Source organism: Penicillium maclennaniae (genome assembly GCF_028827695.1).
Source record: "Penicillium maclennaniae strain IBT 15551 chromosome Unknown utg000007l:1.0-4884863.0:1.0-4888362.0, whole genome shotgun sequence".
Lineage (NCBI taxonomy): Eukaryota > Fungi > Ascomycota > Eurotiomycetes > Eurotiales > Aspergillaceae > Penicillium > Penicillium maclennaniae.
Genome location: NW_026623219.1, coordinates 4,598,902 through 4,615,048, shown reverse-complemented (window position 1 = coordinate 4,615,048; position 16,147 = coordinate 4,598,902). Strand labels below are relative to the sequence as shown.

The 16,147-nt window shown below is 47.4% G+C and overlaps 5 protein-coding genes across 5 annotated transcripts; 2 read left to right on the top strand and 3 right to left on the bottom strand.

The window, feature by feature from the left end:
• Positions 1–106: 106 nt before the first annotated feature.
• N7477_008926 (uncharacterized protein) lies at positions 107–2,384 on the bottom strand (the record flags this gene model as incomplete). Its single annotated transcript, XM_056970588.1, has 3 exons — positions 107–1,909; positions 1,971–2,159; positions 2,211–2,384. The coding sequence occupies 3 exons, from the start codon at positions 2,382–2,384 to the stop codon at positions 107–109; spliced, it is 2,166 nt and encodes a 721-aa protein (XP_056820620.1).
• Positions 2,385–2,594: 210 nt separating this feature from the next.
• Positions 2,595–4,342, top strand: N7477_008925 (NADPH-adrenodoxin reductase; the record flags this gene model as incomplete). Its single annotated transcript, XM_056970587.1, has 3 exons — positions 2,595–2,879; positions 2,979–3,413; positions 3,470–4,342. 3 exons carry the CDS (start codon positions 2,595–2,597, stop codon positions 4,340–4,342), a joined length of 1,593 nt encoding a protein of 530 aa, XP_056820619.1.
• Positions 4,343–4,456: 114 nt separating this feature from the next.
• Positions 4,457–4,993, bottom strand: aspf13 (allergenic cerato-platanin Asp F13; the record flags this gene model as incomplete). Its single annotated transcript, XM_056970586.1, has 2 exons — positions 4,457–4,751; positions 4,812–4,993. 2 exons carry the CDS (start codon positions 4,991–4,993, stop codon positions 4,457–4,459), a joined length of 477 nt encoding a protein of 158 aa, XP_056820618.1.
• A 2,167-nt stretch (positions 4,994–7,160) lies between these two features.
• On the top strand, positions 7,161–8,539 carry gprD (the record flags this gene model as incomplete). The annotated part of the gene is made up of 3 exons (XM_056970585.1): positions 7,161–7,727; positions 7,784–7,852; positions 7,907–8,539. The coding sequence occupies 3 exons, from the start codon at positions 7,161–7,163 to the stop codon at positions 8,537–8,539; spliced, it is 1,269 nt and encodes a 422-aa protein (XP_056820617.1).
• A 3,002-nt stretch (positions 8,540–11,541) lies between these two features.
• Positions 11,542–12,839, bottom strand: N7477_008922 (uncharacterized protein; the record flags this gene model as incomplete). The annotated part of the gene is given in 4 exon segments (XM_056970584.1): positions 11,542–11,850; positions 11,862–12,563; positions 12,596–12,676; positions 12,726–12,839. Coding segments are annotated over 4 exon segments (1,206 nt in total), but the record flags the coding sequence as incomplete, so codon positions are not given.
• Positions 12,840–16,147: the final 3,308 nt, after the last annotated feature.

Here is a 16,147-nt window from a genome sequence, read left to right as displayed (position 1 = left end):
TCGCTACATGTAATTCATGAACAAGCAAAATGGTAGTCAAAACGCCACACCCCAGAAAGAAAACCTCATTTCTCAGATCCGTCAAAAAAAAAACAATCACAGACAATCACAGACCGGCAAATCGTGTCCATCCTGCGGCACGAGTCTGCGATTGGCTTGGATTGGGGCTTGTACGAGAATCCACCTCGATACTCTTTCCTCCGCGACCTTCTTCGGCGACTTTGCCCGACACATCGCGCCGACGTGTGCCGACCTTGGGAACTCCAAGACCGGCGAGGTAAGACCCATAGGATGATAAGGATGCACCAGCACCGCCAAGGGTTTGCCCGAAGGTGTCTGCACCGGTATTGCTGACCACGCGACCCTTGCGATCTCCCTCGTTCAAGGCTGGGGATGCTGGGATCGGAGAACTGAGGTGGCCCTCGTCTCCGCTGTCATCCTTTTTCAAGGTTTGATACGCGGCCATCTTCTTGCTGCGCTTCTTGGAGAGCTTGGTCGGTTTGCGCGCCATCTGGTCCTGTCCACTCGGTTCGCGCGAACGGACGCGTCCCAGTTTTCCATCTCCCTCCAGGTCACCATAGAAGCGGCTCTTGGTTGGAGGAGAGTTCGTAGTAGCTTGTGGCATAAGTCCGTGAGCTTTCAAATTGTGCGACAGATTCGGATTATCGTCCAGCGCATTGCGGCGCACAGGATCGGCATTCTCAGGGATCTCGGTGAGAACAGGCTGCGGAGTGGGAGGGTTGAGCATGAGAGGGTTGAAAGGAAGTTCGTGAGCTGGTCCATCTTGAATGTCATTCTCATGCTCTTCAGGGTCGGGGAAAATATTGAAGCGGGTATCACCCAGATCCTGCTCGTGATCGTTGTCGTCGTCATAACCGTAGTACTCATTTACTGCCACGGAGGCATACTCGCCGCGGGTATCTTCAGGAATCGCGCTCCCCACATTGGCAGGTTTTTGACCGTATGCGAACCAGTCCCTAATACCACTTCCGGTTGAGGCACCTGTTGCGTCCGTTCGTCGACTGTAAACAGAGGACGACTGACGGAGGGTAGTACTGGTGGGATTATGACCATCATTGACTGGAGACGGGGCTCGATCTGAGTATGCGATCCAGTTGTCAGACAAGGGGCTCACCGAGTCCGACCTGTCCGCGGTGCGAGACGCCAAATGACGCATATGAGTACTTGGGTCAACAAATTCCGGCAGTTGCTTTGGCACGTTTCTGTATTCGGGCGCCGAGATTTGGGATGTAAGATCAAACGGCTGACTTTGAGGCTGGTGGAAGAGCATCTCCGGGCTTGCGGGCTCCATGTGAGAGAGACGGTGTTGCTGGAAAGACGCCTGAGACTGGCGCTTCTCATTCATAATATCCACCGATCCTCGACTAGACTCGCCGCCAAAGGAATGGCCGCGCGTGTGTATGAACGGCACAGAGCGGGGAGGGCCAATAAGAGGATCTTCCATGGTCGAGGCCAACGTGGAGGAACTCATATGCTTTTCGTCGATATTTATTTCCTTACGGCTTCGCTGGGGACGTGCAGTCAGGTTGTCTTCCAGTGGGTTCAGATCAGGTGGTAAGTTCGAAATCTTGCGGAAGATCACAGCGAGGTAGATTGACAGAGAAAGCGACACGAGGTGCAAGCCGGCATTGGCCAGGGCGCAAATGAACATAGCCTCAGAAATGTCCACCGTCAATTCGGTACTTTTGAACATGGTGCCCCAGTGATAGGCATCTTCTGTGTATTCAGCGTGCGCAATAATTGCGGTAAAGACGTAAAATGGGATCAGCCCCAGATCGAGGGTGGATGCGAACACTCCATAGCTGGCTTGCGAAGCAGGGGGACGAGGAGCCGGAGAGCGAGAAAGATGACAGATACCATAAATGGTGTGCATGATTGCAACGATGGGCTTGCGAAATTGTCAGTCAATTACATTTCTTCCTGTTCAATTGTAAACACAGGGGACTTACCCCGGCCCGAATGATCCATATCACGGTCGTCGCGGCATTCTTAATAACGATAGAACAGAACAGAGAACCGAGAGCACCCACAAGGGTGACTACTCGCAACCCTAGCTGAGCACCACGAGTGTACTTGACTCTGTTCTTGGTATTGGGGTGCATTGGAGTCCATGTTGATTTGTCAAGGCTGCCAGCCCACTACCTCAAAATGTTAGCTAAATATCATGCGCATTGTTCAATTGCCCGTACAGAATCTGGATGGCGATTGAAGTTTAGGAGCGGGCCTGTTGGCTTGGGCTTCGGCTGCTCGCGAATCCGGCTTGCCTGCGTGACGGCCTTTGGGTTAAAGCCCGGGTCGGTCGGACCGTGGAAATTGTATGTGGACGGGCGATCATAAAGGAATGGAGGCTCCGATCTCCCCATTTTAGCGATTGAGAGCCGTGGGGACCACGCGAACAGGGAATGTGGATGAGGAATGGAATGCGCTCAGCTCCATCGCGGTATGACGGGTGCGGAGTAAGGGAGATCAACACGATAGTCGGCCCGGCAACCCGTCTTATCACATCACGTGGAGCTGTAACTCCGGTAAAGATTATCCATCCTTCGTCATTCTCAGTCAACTCTTTTGAGACCATGCTAGACCGCACGCTAGTCTGTGCTCAATGCACGGCGCGAGTGGCTCGTCCTACTCTCAGAACAAAAAGACCCTTCTCGTTAACTGTCCGCCGTCTGACTAGCAATGCGATTGCCAACCGCCCCACCCGCGTGGCCATTGTGGGCTCAGGGCCTGCGGGATTTTATGCAGCTGCACGCCTGTTACGCAAGCAGCAGGATACGGTGGTTGACATGTATGAGAAGCTCCCAGTACCATTTGGATTGGCGCGCTATGGCGTGGCCCCCGATCATCCCGAGGTAAAAGTATGTCTTCGATAAACCAAACTTTTGTGGACCATTGTGCTTCAGAGCGCGAGATTCTTGGCCGTATACATAAGCTCAGGGACTAAATGAATGTTCAAGAATTGCGAGGAGACATTTACAGAAGTCGCAACTTCCCCACGCTTCAACTTTGTCGGCAACATCGACCTCGGTAACGACTTGCCTCTCACTGCGCTTAAACCACATTACGACGCCATTATATTTGCATACGGAGCCTCGAAAGACAAAGAGCTTGGAATACCAGGGGAGAAAGATCTTCAAAGCGTATATTCAGCTCGTGCGTTTGTTGGGTGGTACAATGGCCTACCCGAACACCGCGATCTACAACCCGACCTGTCAAGTGGCGAAGATGCCGTGATTGTCGGACAGGGTAACGTGGCTCTTGATGTGGCTAGGATGTTGTTAACGGATGTCGATGCTCTTCGGTCTACTGATATCGCCGACTACGCTCTTGAAGCTTTGTCCAAGAGCCGTATTAAGCGGGTACGGGTCGTTGGCCGCCGAGGACCCCTACAGGTGAGTACACAATGTCTATAGTTGCATCCAAATACTGATCGTATGGATGTAAATAGGCCTCATTTACAATTAAAGAGATTCGTGAATTGTTGCAATTGCCCTCCGTTGCATTTGACCCGATCCCCAATGACGTTTTTCCTCCCGAGCATGTCGTGAACGCATTACCTCGGGCGCAGAAGCGTCTGATGCAACTTCTTGGTAAAGGCTCTGCCAATAGTTCGCAGGATTCAACCAAATCCTGGTCATTGGACTTCCTTCTCTCTCCACACTCTCTCCATCGGTCACCGATCCACCCACACCATCTCACCCATGCCAAGTTCTCTCGCAACGAACTCGATTCTGCAGACCCATACAACCCAAGCTCCAAGGTTACACCCAAGTATCTTTCCAGTGGAGAACCTGCCATGGTAAACCTTCCCGCTAGTATCTTCTTCCGCAGTGTCGGTTATAAGTCGCTTCCCTTACCCGGTCTCGAAGACATTGGAATTCGATTTGACAATCAGCGCGGTGTGATTCCCAACGATGGGTTCGGTCGAGTGAGGAGCCCTTCGAGTGCAGGTGAGCAGCAGAAGCTGCCCGACGGTTCTATGATTACCCATTTGCCCGGCTTGTACTGTGCCGGGTGGGTCAAACGTGGTCCAACGGGGGTCATCGCTTCGACCATGACCGATGCCTTCACTACAGCCGACTCGATCATACAGGACCTTGCCACTCACGATGGCTCTGGCTCATTGCTACATTCACCCGGTCACAGTAGTGGTCTTGGTTGGGATGGAGTCAAGGCCGAGGCAGAGCGTCGCGGTCTCCGGCCAACGTCCTGGCAGGATTGGCAGCGCATCGACGCCGTTGAGCGGGAGCGCGGTCAGCAAAAGGGCAAGATTCGTGATAAAATGGGACGTGTGGAAGACATGCTCGAGGTTCTCGATTGACCTCATGTAAATTAGGTTTTAGACTTTTTGGCTTCCATGTACAGTGCCCCAACCCTCATCTCTTCGAAAAATGATCCACCCTGTATCGTACCTCGTACCCAGATTCTTGTTGCGCTATTCATCCTGAGTCCCGATTCCACAGTCGCTGTCCTGGGCCAGAGTATAGGAGGCCGTCACACGACCAAGGTCAACGCCTTGGTTGTCAGTCAATTGGTTGAACGCATCAAGCCCGATATTGAACCCGCTGGAAGCAGCGTCAATCGCAAGGACATTGATGGTCTTGTCAACGCTGCCGGCTTGGTAGTGCAGTTGGTAGCATTTACCACAATTGCTACTTCCCTGGTCCGGACGTCCACTAATGGTCGGCGAGCCACCGATAAGGGGGAAATTAGGCAAGCCACCGAATGTACTTTTGGACGATTCATCAACCTTTGTAGTGTGAAACATATACTATCAAGGGATCACTTACTGGTACTTGCTCTCAAGACCATATTCTCCATCTGAACAGCTAACGGTATTGAGAGAGGTGCTCTCCACGTCGTACCTTTGGTCATAAACCACGGACACTTCCATCGCCGTCGTGGCCGAGACAGCTCCCGCAAGGTGGAAAGTGGCCAGAATTGAACAGGTGATTACATTCATGCTCTTCATGGTTAGCAAGAGACCTGAATGATTGCAGGTGGTGAAAGACTTGAAGACAGGCTTAGAAGGATGGATATGAAAGAAAAGATGGGTGTGGTACTACAGTGATCAACTGCCGTATTTATATTTTCATGGGCAAACCAGTGCACCTCTGCATCAAGTACCCCTCAGGTCATATGCAAAGCTCAAACACACCCAATGCAGGTCTCAGATGCTTAAATGACACACCCAAATCACGCATCCTGCCGAATCTGCGGTTGAGACAGTAAGATCGCTGCATTGAGGCAAAGTGGGCGCGGTACGGTGTGAGGGTCTAATGAGAGGCGGTGGCTCAAATCCAACCCGGGCGCGGGGTGCATCGTGACAAAGGTAGCTCATCTGCACTATCCACGTGTACTGATGAGAATTAAATGAGGGATGGAAAGTTCACGACACATCTGACTACAGGTGAGGTTGCATTGTGAACCACACCGGGACGGATCAGGCAGGAAATACGTATGACTATCGGCCGCATCGAGGTGACTTTGACTCAAGTTCATTCAAAAGGAACCTTCAGACGAGATGTGCAGACGTTTTGAGTAAAGTTTTTGTTTTGGACGAAAAAAAAAAAAAATTAAAAAAATCAATGGAATGAAAGTAGAGGTCAAATGAAAGTTGCATTTTCAGCCAAAAAATGAGAATGAAAAACAAACGTCCCCGGGAAGGCTCGAACTTCCAACCTCCTGATTAACAGTCAGACGCGCTAACCAATTGCGCCACGGAGACGATTTGATGGAAGAATCATGAAGTATTTCAAACCATATTGCAAAAAGCTATGTGGCAAGGCACTGCCACCAAGACACCGGACATCAACACCATGGAAATATTGTTTCGGTCGAGGCCTTACGCAACATGACTTCTACAGTGTCTGGTCATTACAGGTGGATGATTCTCACCCTACCAGTCTCGGCCCTGCCGAATAGCCCATGGGACTGGGAAATCTTGATGATCATCATGCCTTAACAAGGAGCTTTCTCCTTATCTGGCTTGGAGATCTCAACTGATCATTGCCATGACCGAAACCTAAGCAATGCTAAACGTAATTGATCAGCACAAGGGGAAACTATCTCGGTGTTTTGGAAACCTGTAAATATTGTAATTCAATCAAGCTTCTGCCATCTATCTGATGAAGGCCACCAATCAATGTATCGTGATGGTGACCACGACCCGGAAGTTTGGACGAAACGGGCAAGCCCTTATATAAGCTTTGCAGCCCTAAAGAGGACGAGACGAGGCCCGCAAAATAAAGTCGCGAAAATCCGGTCTAATGATGTGAGTTTAGCGTTGGATCCGCACGTTCCCCTATTTTCCCTGTCCACAGAACTTGACGGCACCTGTGTAATTGCATCCCCTGAGCTTCAGGGTCAAAACCTTCACGTGCCATCGCACCAAACTCTTTCGCTCATTGTAACTTGTTGTGTCGAAGCTGGCATTGGCACTCCACATCTCGGCTGACTTGGCTAACAGTCATACTATCGTTTCGGCGTTGACAAAATAACAGCTGAGAGCTTGCGCCTCTCATCTTCTTGCGTTTAACCGGGGATTAAGATTCGATGGCGTGAAACGAGACGTTTAGTGTTTACCTAGGATTCGTCCGCTAAGAGGATCTTGTGGGCATGCATCCGCCATAGTGGGGGTCCAGATCCACTATCACGATCGATCAACGTCGCATTTTCTAGGCACTTCAGGTGCCAGAATCCATGGGGGGTAAAGTTCGGCAGAAGTGCCCTAATTGTTCAAAATTTGACCCGGCCAAACATGATCCAGAGATTCATCCACTAATTCCCAAAGTGGTATACAATCTTCCATTCACAATTTCCTGGCTGAGCTTAAGTTAGATGCACTCCAATGGTGGCGAACCATAAATCTTTCTCCTGTCCCTTTGCAAGTGGGTAATGTCCTGCTCAGGAGCTAAGTAGACGCCAAGGAAGCTTTTGTTGCTTAGCATAGAATTACTGGAGCATCTTTGACGGGTACAATCCGCTGGTCCCGACACTCTAGTCTTCAGGAGCTAGGACAGAAAGGATCCCGGCAAAATTTGGCTGCATCCTTATACCAGCATTGATCCCTCCCCCTGGACCCTGGAGAAATTTTGATTCCCGGCCCGTTCCGTACAGAACCCCCATTTACCTTGGTCATGCTATCCATATTGCGTTCCCTGGCCTCCAGGGATAGCGACGATGCTCTTGTACGCCGCTGGGAGTTCCGTGATGAAGCCCCGCTGAAAGGTAGCGACCGTTCGCTCTTTATTGCCATGGGATTTTTCGGCTTACTATCCTTGGTCTCGACATTTTCGCTTCTATCTTTCCTTACCTATCGATTCATTTACTGGCAGCGTTACTACAAAAGCCCACTCGGCAAGAATCAATACGTTGTCCTCATTTACCAACTTCTGCTCGTCGATCTCCAGCAGGCCATTGCCTTCACGATTACCCTGTATTGGGTGTCTCGTGGTAGCGTTCAATTCGGAACACCTGCCTGCTACCTACAAGGATGGTGGATTCAGACCGGTGATCCTGGCAGCGGCCTATTTGTCCTATCTATCGCCTTCCACACGGTTGCTGTCGTACTTCGTGGGCGACAATTACCATTCAACATCTTCGTATACTGTGTCATTGCACTGTGGACGTTCATTCTTATTCTGGGCTTCATTCCAGTTGGCCTCTATGGCTCAAAATCCTTTGTTATCTCGGAAGCCAATTGGGTAAGTCCTCTCTCTGCAGCATCGGGGAGGCTAAACTGACCGAAATGGCCATATAGTGCTGGTTGAGTCCCGAAAACGAAAACGAACGTCTCTGGGGACACTATATCTTCATCTTCCTAGCCGAGGTACATCATTCAAACCCCATTCCTCCAAAGATGCTGTTGCTCATTATTTTCTAGTTCCTAAATCTCATCCTCTATGGATTGCTCTTCACATTCCTCCGCCGCAGGATGCGCCAAGCCAAGCAGTTGCGTCGAGGTCAGCAAGAGAGTCTCCACCGGCTGAACCGAGTGGTCATTTACATGGTTATCTATCCGCTTGTGTACTTAGTCTTGTCACTGCCGCTTGCTGCTGGCCGTATGGCTACTGCTCGTGGGAATCCTCCGGGGAAGACCTACTTCGGTGTGGCTGGCTGCTTGATGTCACTATCGGGTTTCATGGATGTCGCAGTCTACACTCTCACTCGTCGCCATTTGATCATCGATACCGAGCATTCTACTACGGACCGGAACTACGATGGAACGGATTCTCAATGGCAGACTCAGATCACAACCACCGTTGGTGCTCAGTCCAAGAAGGGCGGATACGGTAAAGGATCTCGATTCGGCTCCAAATGGCATCGCAGTGCACCCACTTCGGACAAAGAAATTGGAACTAGTCCCTTTGAAGGATCGACCGAAGAGATCGTTCCCAAAGATGGCGTGGAAATGTCTGATTTCGGAGGTGTGTACCAAGAAACAACCATCGAGATCTCTCACGAACCCGCCAACTCGGCGGAGTCGGTCGCGCAGAGTGCAAATCACAGCGGTTGATGGGTTGGTTTGGTTACGCTATATGATTCTCGCCTTGGGCTTTACTGTAAATATGATCTAATATTATTCGGCGCCTCGCCAGTTACACTCAATCATCTTGTCTTGATACGCAGCTTGTGATCCATATCCAGATTGTACCTCACATGCACTCTCCCTCACAAATTTGTACGTGTCTTGAAAGAATGTAACGGATTGACCATAAGCGAGAGCAGCATCCGAGAAAACGCACACGACAAAGAAAACGGCAACAAGTCAGGGGTGGCGAGATCTGCGAGGGTCATTGTGGGTTTCAGAACCACTCCTCAAAAAAACTCTCGCTTCTTCCTCGGAGTAAAGGCTAGGGCAGAGTAGTGTCAATGATCAACAAGCTGATCAAAGCCTGATCTCAAGCTTGGCTCTGCCCAGCGGCTCAGGCCACCTGCCGCCCTGCAATGTCGGAGCCTCGAATCCACAGTGGGACCAAATTGTACTAGTCCGCGCTTAGTCGGTCATATGGGGTCGATCTGGCACGTTCATGCGCACTGTTCGCCTGAACCGGTTCCGTCCGAAAGATTTATTTCCGGCCCATTACGTGTGTTCGACCATATTTCGGTTCGGCCTTGAAAGCCTTTTGGGGGCGGGTTGTGGATCATCATCTCGGCAAGCGGCCGAGACCAACTTGCTTGAAAAAGGACCGTCGATCAATGCCAACAGCAGGTCAGCTATTTGATGGAATCTGATGGTATCCGTATAAGTATTAGTACCGGTACTAGTGCAGAGCTGAGCGTTTAAGGAGACAACACAACGTATTTTGGTTTGGAATGGGGTCAATGGCCGCGGAAGCTCGATTTACTTTGGAAATGTCAGTGTTCGACGTAACAACCGAGCATGATGACATGTGAAACCGCCACGAGCGAATCTTTCGCTGGAGTGGAGTGTTTTTTTTTTTTTGCAGGAAAATAAAAGCGTACAAGCGGCACGGGAAGGACACTTCCGTGCATGCAGAAGATGCAGTGGGGAAATTACTACTGAACTATGTGCTCCGTAGGCCCCGGCCTTGTTTCCCCTTTCATATCAAATTGATGCGCAGCGTCGGCCATTTGACGTTTCTCGCAACGTCTGATATTTTCACTCATGAATTGGCCAGGTCATCTTCATTGCCGAGCGCGTCTTACTATCGCTTCCCACTTGCCTTGACGCTTGCGTCACTCTGCGCCAAGCGCCGGCAGGATCATGGCACTAGACAGCGCCACCGACAATACGAACGCCTTGTGAAGTGCCACATTGTAGACGAATAACACCATACCAAGTTGGTCTTTGGGGACCAGATCTGCTAGACTTGTTGCACCAGCTTTCAGAATGGCACTGGAGTCAATACTAGATATTGTAGTGGGAGAACCGGTGACATAATAGCATATGTGTGGCCTCAGGCATGATCCAATGTCTGCAGTGCATAGTGTGCATATACTCGTGCATAGTGCGTCTTTAAGACAGAAGTTGGAGATAGAAAAAACACCTACCCAATTCAATTCCGGTTACCACCACATTTTCCTGTTCATGATGAAGCTTTAGGGAGAGTCCGTACGGCCTCGACAGGACATCCGTACGGCATCATTCAGGCCGATTGCCTACCCTTGCAGGCATTGTGTGTGTGTGTGTGTGTGTGTCGTCCAGTCTGCATTGCCAGACAGCCATCGAGCCGTCCCCATTTCAATATGCAGGGCAGGATTCGAGTCAGCGAATTGCCATATGTCATATAGATTCTGACTGACGGCCACCCAGACAGCACCTCCCATAGATTGAAAGAGGAACATCAGAGTCACTCCAGTGGGGACACCTGCTTGCTGGAGGACGTTCTGTGCGGCCAGAGTCAGTTGTTGCATGCCTAAGCCTAGTCCGAGCCCGAAGAGAATCTGGTATCCGATCCAAGCCGAGTGGCCCGTACCGACAGTGAAGGTAATCAGACCCGACCCGGTGGCCATGAAACTAGTCGCCAGAATCCACAGTACACAGAATCCCGTGTGTGAGATAATTGCTCCAGATAGAATGCTGGTAACCACCAATGACAACACCAATGGTGTATTATCTACACCTGACTACACTGCACTGGTACCTGTGACACCCTGGAACCGTAGTGGTAGAGTATAGAGCCTTGATATCATGGCTCAGGAGACGCATGATGTATAGACTGCACCAAATGCAACACTGCGCTGCTTGATGATTTTGCGGTGGAATTGTTGCATCTTCTTTGCGCCAAATTTGAACAAAGCCAAAGGCGATGAGCAAGATGCTCGCCCAAACGACTAAGGTAATTACGCGAGCATCATTCCTGGCGTAGGAAGCGCCATCCTACTGAAGCGCCGGCAGCAGACAGATTACCTCTGGCAAGAATAGGAGTGTACCCAACGGGCCTAGTTGGATCAATTGGCGGTGTACCGTGGCTGTAGTAGAGCAGGGCGGGGCATGAAGAAGCAACACAATAATTAGGAGGGTAACACTTCCAATAGGAAGTCGCTAAAAGGGAATGGAGCATTTAGCATGTTTTGATTTTACGCTAGATCCGAAAACTAACTCACTTTATGTAGATGCACCACCGCCAAGTCACTTAATCGGTGAAGACCCCTCCCAGCAGAGGCCCGACGATAGATGAGACACCAAATGTGGAGTCCATCAGGCTAACATACATCGGACGCTTCTGCAGTGGTAACATTGTCGACATAATGATTATTGAACCACTGTAAATGCCAGCTGATCCAATTACAGCAATTGCTCGGCCAATGATAGACGTCGTATAGCCATGTGCACCACCACTAAAGGCTAATCCAACTTCAAAGAGACAGACAGCAGCTAGAAATAACATTTTGGTCGAGTATAGGGTATACATCATCACATATGCGCTCATTCCGGAGATGACGACTTGATGCACTTGGGAAAATGAGATGATAAGAGGTCCTAATGGGTTACGAATCATCTCTGAATATTTCTCATGAAAAGCCATACATTGATTCCCTGGGGCACCTTCTTTACTGAGGGTACATCCGTGTTCCCGTCATCACTGGCTTTAGAACACCCGCCTCCTCTAATTCACGAATGAGATTCACCAACATGAAATCACAGCCCCGAGATGCTACAAAGCTCACGGTAATCGGCATATACTCGGTCTTGAGTGAGATAGTAGAGTTGTAAGGAACCTCTTTAACGGGCACGACGAAATCAGGTACACCAGCCAGTGGTCCAATCCGTCCGTCAGAGAAACCCATTGGCGACGCTGTAGGAGCACTAAACCAAAAGTCAGCCGGGAAACCTTTCAACAAAAGGTATTCTCGACCTACCTGAAATAAACATTGCGGTATTGTGTTTCGCCCGTAGTGTACGGGTACAGATAAATGCCCTCAGAGCAGGTTTCTTTGTGAGCCACTCCGAACCCATCTGTTTCCCACCAGTTTTTGAAAATGGTCTTGTTCGTCAATGCTACCTGATAGCCTGCGTCCCCTTCATTATCCTGACCCCATGTCCATCGGGCCAAAGGTCCTGGATTGATAAAGGGATGGCGACCGTCGTGCTTCTTAGCATAGTCTGCATAAAACGGAAGAGCGAGATGCTCGTATTGATAGACCGAGACGAGGGTAGCATATGTCTGCATCAAATCAGCAGTGAGAGCGAAAGGTAGTAGGTTCCTTACCGTGTTCAAGAGATCCGATATGTCACTCGGTGCGTCAGAGGGATGAGTATTCTCCCAGTGTGTGGCGATATCCACGTGCTCCCTCTTCGTACCCAGGAATTTTTCCAACTTGACGACGAAGCTTTTGAGAAGCGCTCCAGCATCGGTACTCACATTTGGGAAAGAAGGATCTGCATAGTAGAACCGCTTCGGATACCTTTGATAATCAGTAAAGTTTTGATACCAAGCATGAATCACTGTATGCCAGGTTTCCACATTGCGCGCGAATACACCTGCTGTATCTATGGCGGAGGAATGCAAGGTCTCTATGCCAATCGACCTTCGACCGGAGCTGTGGATCTCGATGAAGTTCTTCCACTGTGGCTACGCATGGAGCCACCTGTATCACTACCAACGGCAATATCAAGCCAGTCATATGAGCCCATACCGGCTCCCGGACCAGAGGAGGAGCCACCTGGAGCTTGGTAGCCATCTCCCTATGGTTGAATCAGAACAGAAACAGGATTGACCAGATGTAGATCTTACTCTCGGATTAAAGGGGCAGTGAAAGTCCACCCAATCTGCCGTGGGATTGTCGCCATTGGCAAACTGTACTGTTCCCATCTTTCCCACGATTACAGCGCCCAGATCAATCAAGCGCTGTAGGGCCGAGCCGGTGGCATTTCGAGGAGCATTGTTACCGGGTCAGGTGACCACTCCCACTGCTTTATGTCGTCTCTACGGAGACTAGTTAGAAGAATTATCTATCTCACGCTGACGCACGTCGACCGTTCTTCCTTCGTAAGAACTGGTAGTATGTCTCTGGCTACGGCTAGCGAGCTCTCCTAGTGTCTTACTCTTTGATTTTCTTTTAATTTAGTCTGATTTCGTCTTCTCTCCGTTAAGTAATTAACGTAAGGCGGAGGCCTTGTCCTATTTTATAACCGCGTTACGTCTTATTAATTTTAACCGTTTTTTAACGTTATCAGTTATCACTAGCTTCTTATTTAATATTAATAGTCGACTACTATTGACGGTTACGGCTCCGTGCTCTGCGTTATATTAACCTCTTTATCTGATCTGACTATAATACGGTTTAGCGGACTTAGATACAGAAGGCACTACTATAGAAGGTACTCCCTTACTATATATAACTAAAGCTAATACCGTTAGCGAGAATTATTAATTCCGCGATCCGTTAAGTATATTAGCTTTATCTTTATAGATTAGAAGGAATAAACCTATACCGCTTAGTTATTATAAATAATATAGATATATATTAATAAATTTAGTATATTCTCGGAAACTTCGATTGACTTACCCTACCCGCCTAATTTTTATATCCTCTGGATTAGGCCCTTTAGGAGCGTAATCTACGGTTAGCTATCCGCGGATTTAACGCTACTTTTTATAGGGCTTTCCCCGATATTAACTTACCCTCTCCTATAATATAACTTATTATTACCTAGGTAGATAACGCCCCTTATATTTTACTTTTAGCAGAGGCAACGCTACTTTTAGTAGAGGTTACTTTATTTTTAGTAGAGACTCTAGTTCCGGACCTTATAAATCCCTTTAACCTAAAATCTTTTACTAACACTAATTCTGTTTAGGGCTTATATCCGAATATAGGCTTACCGCTAACTTTCCGCGAATATAGAGATAGAGATAGCCCCTTATTATTCTCTTTACCTTCAGAGCCCGCGTTCCTATGAGCGCCTAAGGATAACCTAAATATAGCTTTTTCTAATAATAACGGTCTTCTATAGAGTTATAAAGAATTCATATAGATAATCGCCCTCACTATCGCTAACGCTATTTAAGATCTCTATATACCCCTAAGTCCGCTAAGTCCACTAAGGCCCCTAAGACCCCCTAATATAGATAAAGCTATATTAGCCTCTTATAATATTCACTAAAAGGCGGAGGAAGTATCTCGCCGGACCCTAATTCGGATAAGTACGTTAAGACTATTAAAGGTTCTATATATTATCTTAATATATACTCCTTCCTAAATATCCTCTATATATTAGTCCCCCTTAAAACCGAGAAGATCGTATACGTAAGTATTTTCGGATACCTTTAAGATAAAGCGTTTAAATAATAAGATAATAAGCTTTTAGATATAAAGCGCGCTAAAATTAACTTAATATTACTTAAGAATAAATAGTTTTAGCGCCTTAAATATCGCTTTAAGACCTACGCTACGGTCGCCTAAGAGAAAATTATAATAGCTAATTATTCGTAGGATAATATCCGCGTTAGTCGCTCTGTGATTAATTAGGCCTAAAACCTCTTCCGAAACTCCTAAGCTATAAAGCTTACTAAAGGCTTATAGCTTATAATTATAGTATAGCTCCGTATAGTTTAGTTAAGATTAGATCTCGCTCTTTAGCGTAATATTCCGGAGCCCTCTACGACTATCTCTATATCTATATTTATTAAGGAGCTTAAATCCCGTTATTAATAGTGATCCGCGATTATATAATATAGAATAGATAATTATCTATAATAACCCTAATAATAAGCTAACTAATATATTACTAATTTTAATTATCTATAGCCTTATAGGCTATAGTGGAATCCCCGAAATTAAATACCTCTAATAGCTAAAGAGAATAGTAACCCCTAATTCCCGAATTACCCTTCTCCGAAACTAAAGATACCCTCCGGTATTATTTTAATATTAAGAATAGCTATAATTTTAGTAGCAGTAATTCTAATAATCGCAGTTTTAGCGTTAGTTACCCTCGCTATAAAATATATAGCCCGCGTTATAGACTACTCCCTAACGCTAACTAGGTTAGTATATAAATTAATAAGGCTAGCGCCTACTAACGAATTAGCTATTTAACTTAAATAACGCGGTAGTATTTTAGCTAAAGTACTAATAGAATAAGTGTCAGCATATTCAAGGATTGTCAGCATTACCTTTAGTCATCCAAGAAGACTATGATCTTTATAATTGGTCAGGTAAATACGAAAAGCCACCTAATTATAATAGGTCTATTAAAAGGTGTTCTATGGATAGACTATTAATGATGCCTTGATATAGGTCTAGACTATTGATGATACCTTGACATAGGTCTAGACTATTAATGATGCCTTGACAATAGGTCTAGACTATTGATGATGCCTAGACTATAATTGATTTCAAAGCAAGACAGGCCTAGACTTAAAACAATGCAAGTCTAATATAGGCCTAGAATATTGTTGATTGGATATAAATATGTCCGCAATTCCCTACAAGAAAAAAATAATTCTTCTTCAATCATCATATCATACCCTGAGGTTTCCTATTAAGGAAATATTCTTTTATTTATCGAAGGATAAAAGACTTAATCTCCCATTAGATCTCCCACTGGATCTCCCACAATAAGTCTACTTAGTAGTATATAATAATATATTAAGTAGAGATAACTTAGTCTTCGGATATACTATTAGCTACTATATCTACTTAACTAAGTATTAAGTAAGCTCCGTAAGCCTACTAAGCTATTATTCCCCCGCTTAGCTATAAGTCTTATTGGAATATAGACTAATGCTACATAGAAAGATCTGTTCTTATATTCAACATATAAGACCAGATTGCTTTGATCACGTGACCAGATTTTTCTTCTATCAAAACGATATTTTGACCATTTCTGATTCTGGTCCGCGGCCCTCCCCCGAACGATAGGCGGGACCATTTTCCTTCAGAGGTAAATGGTCCGCCTTCAGGCATGAATGGTCCGTTCCTTCGGGGGTGCCTTCGGGCATATCTTGCCCGCGGACTTCGACCATGGTCTTCGGACCTCGGTGAACAGACTTTGACCCTCGGTCCCCTTAAGGATAGGCGGACCACTTTCCCTTAGGGGTAAAATGGTCCACCTTTAGGCATGCATAGCCTGATCCTGCGGGGGTGCTTTTGGGGTGGCTTAGACCGTCGATCCTTGACATCATTCTGTTCGCTTCTCTTCGGTTCCCTT